The sequence below is a fragment of the Phalaenopsis equestris genome, unplaced genomic scaffold (genome assembly GCF_001263595.1).
Source record: "Phalaenopsis equestris unplaced genomic scaffold, ASM126359v1 Scaffold000852, whole genome shotgun sequence".
NCBI lineage: Eukaryota > Viridiplantae > Streptophyta > Magnoliopsida > Asparagales > Orchidaceae > Phalaenopsis > Phalaenopsis equestris.
The window spans coordinates 15,158-17,505 of record NW_018165292.1 but is presented as its reverse complement, the minus strand read 5'-3'; the positions used below and the strand labels follow the sequence as shown (position 1 = coordinate 17,505).

The 2,348-nt window shown below is 34.0% G+C and overlaps 1 protein-coding gene across 1 annotated transcript; it reads right to left on the bottom strand.

The window, feature by feature from the left end:
* Positions 1-540: 540 nt before the first annotated feature.
* LOC110031851 lies at positions 541-1,276 on the bottom strand. Its single transcript, XM_020735273.1, has one exon. The coding sequence runs from the start codon at positions 1,136-1,138 to the stop codon at positions 722-724; it is 417 nt and encodes a 138-aa protein (XP_020590932.1). The 5' UTR covers positions 1,139-1,276; the 3' UTR covers positions 541-721.
* Between the last annotated feature and the right edge of the window lie 1,072 nt (positions 1,277-2,348).

The window sequence follows — 2,348 nt, the reverse complement described above, 5'->3', positions numbered from 1 at the left end:
CAAATAACACACGATCTTTTTAATGTCGTGTGAAAATTTTACACGGTATCAATATAAAATGTAAAATTTAGGTGCTGGAAATGTAGATACATAGGAATTGTGTGTCATGTATGTAAATAACCCTTTTAAAATAAAAATATATATATATATTACCCTATATATATATTTATATTATGCAATTAGGACCAAACCATCTTATGCCTCATCCTCAATCTTCTCACACTCACTGAGTCACTCTAATATTTTTTTTAAAAACAAGCATTTCTTTCCACATATTATTTAGCTCCATTTGACCTTTCTTATTCTTCAAAATAACCCAACTAAGCCTCTACTTCCCAAAACTAAACATTTTCTATCTCAGCCTCGAGCATATATTTCACTCAATATCTTCCTGCCGACAACAATGGATCCAATAACATCCACTCATTTTATTTCCATCTCACAAAAAACCAAACAATAAAAAAAAACAGAAAAAAAGACTCAAAAAACTCCATTTTAACCCAAAAGTACAAAGGATTCTTACTGTTAAAGCAAGGGCAAAAAACAGAAGCAAAGCTTTATTAACTCGAGCTCACAATAGCGCACAACCTCTGCAAAACACTTTCAGCATAAGAAAAAAAGATAGATTTTTTACAGAGTTTAGATCCATAACTCAGCAAAACAGCTGAAACCATTTTAAACCAATAAGACTTAAAACACCTGGATTCATGCAATCAGCTCCTCAGAACCCCACAAATTTCTTACATAGCCCAAAAAACCCTCCTTTCCTTCTCCAACCCTTCTTCCTCCCCAGCCTCTGCTTCTCCCCTTCCTCTGCCTCCTCTGTCGAAAACCCATTGCCGCCGTCATGAATCCTCCAGTAACTGCTGTCGATTGCGGAGGTCCGTCTCATGGAGAAAGCCCTTCGGACCGCAGCCTGAAGACCAAAGACATGACTTTGGTCTTCATGGCTGAATCTCTGAGAAACAGAGGAGCGGCTTCTGCGAAGATTATCTGTGGCATGGCTGCTTGAATTCTCGGATTTGGAGAAGAAAAGGTCGGAGTTTTGTGGGACGGTGAGGATTGGGAAGAAGGAAGGGTTTGGTTCGGATGTTAGATCTATGGAGCCATGGCGGATCTTGGAGTAGCCGTTCATCATTTTTGTTTCTTTGTTGTGGGAGGAGAGAAAGAAGGGGGTGGTGAGAAAAGAGCGAGCTTTCTAGCACTAGCTGATTCCTGCTATTGCATTTGACTAGCCGCTTCCTGCTATTGTAGGGAGGTGGGAGGGACAGAAAGGTCGGCAAAATTTTTTTTTATCTATATAATTTATTATAGAAGATTTGCATACATGCCATATAATTCATATGTATTTGCTATTAAATTTTTAATATTTGTATATGAAAGATTTACATACGTACCCCTCAATTGTGATGTATTTGCATGTCACATATCTAAACATCAAATTTTAATTACATACCACTTTCATATGTATAAAAAGATGTATTTTATTTTTTAAAATTATAATGATGATAATTTTTATGTGATTTGAAGAATTTGTGTTGTATGAAAATTAAATAAAATTTAAATATTAGATATGTATATGTATAAGAATTCGGTGGTATGTATGTAAATATCTCAAGATTTAAATATTATAAATATATAAAATAAAAAAAATTGGGTGTGCCAAATAGATTCATATTATTCCCTCTTTTTTTGGGAAATTTTTACACTTAGCACATAATTCTTATGTATTTACATATCGCATAGCTAAATTCTCATATATATATATAGCTGTATTATTACTTTTAAAGGATTATAAGAGTAACATTTTCATCCGAATTTAAAAATTGGCTCATAAGGTAGGTTGGAAGAGAAGAAAAAGGAAAGGGAGGGAGAGAGAGAGAGAGTAGGCGTAATTTCATAACGCCTGAGAGCACACTTCCTAGAGAAAGAAGTGAGTAGGTGGAAATTGGTCAAAGTTTGAATTTGGAAGTCTCTGCAGCAAGAGTCCAAGAGAAAAAATAAATAATAGCATACAATTTTTGAGTCATTTAATATTAATTAAAATACCTAATCATTAATAAATAAATAATATAATATTTACTATATCTAGTGTTATATATACACATACATTGGGAATGCGCCACCATGAATCTCGAGGAGATCCAATTATTTTTTGATAGTAAGAAAAAAGAAAAATACAATTAAAGAGAGCCCATCAGCAATATACAATGATTCTCACTTAAATAATCGGGTGTAATAGTATGAACCAAAACCAATTGGATGTAGTCATCGAGCCAAAACAATTAAGACAAAAGAAAGCCCAAATGGTCCACGCCCGAACCCATCAGACCAAGAAAAAACAGATA

Coding starts and splice junctions, on each gene's coding strand:
- LOC110031851 (XM_020735273.1), bottom strand. CDS start 1,138: ATGATGAACGGCTACTCCAAGATCCGCCATGGCTCCATAGATCTAACA.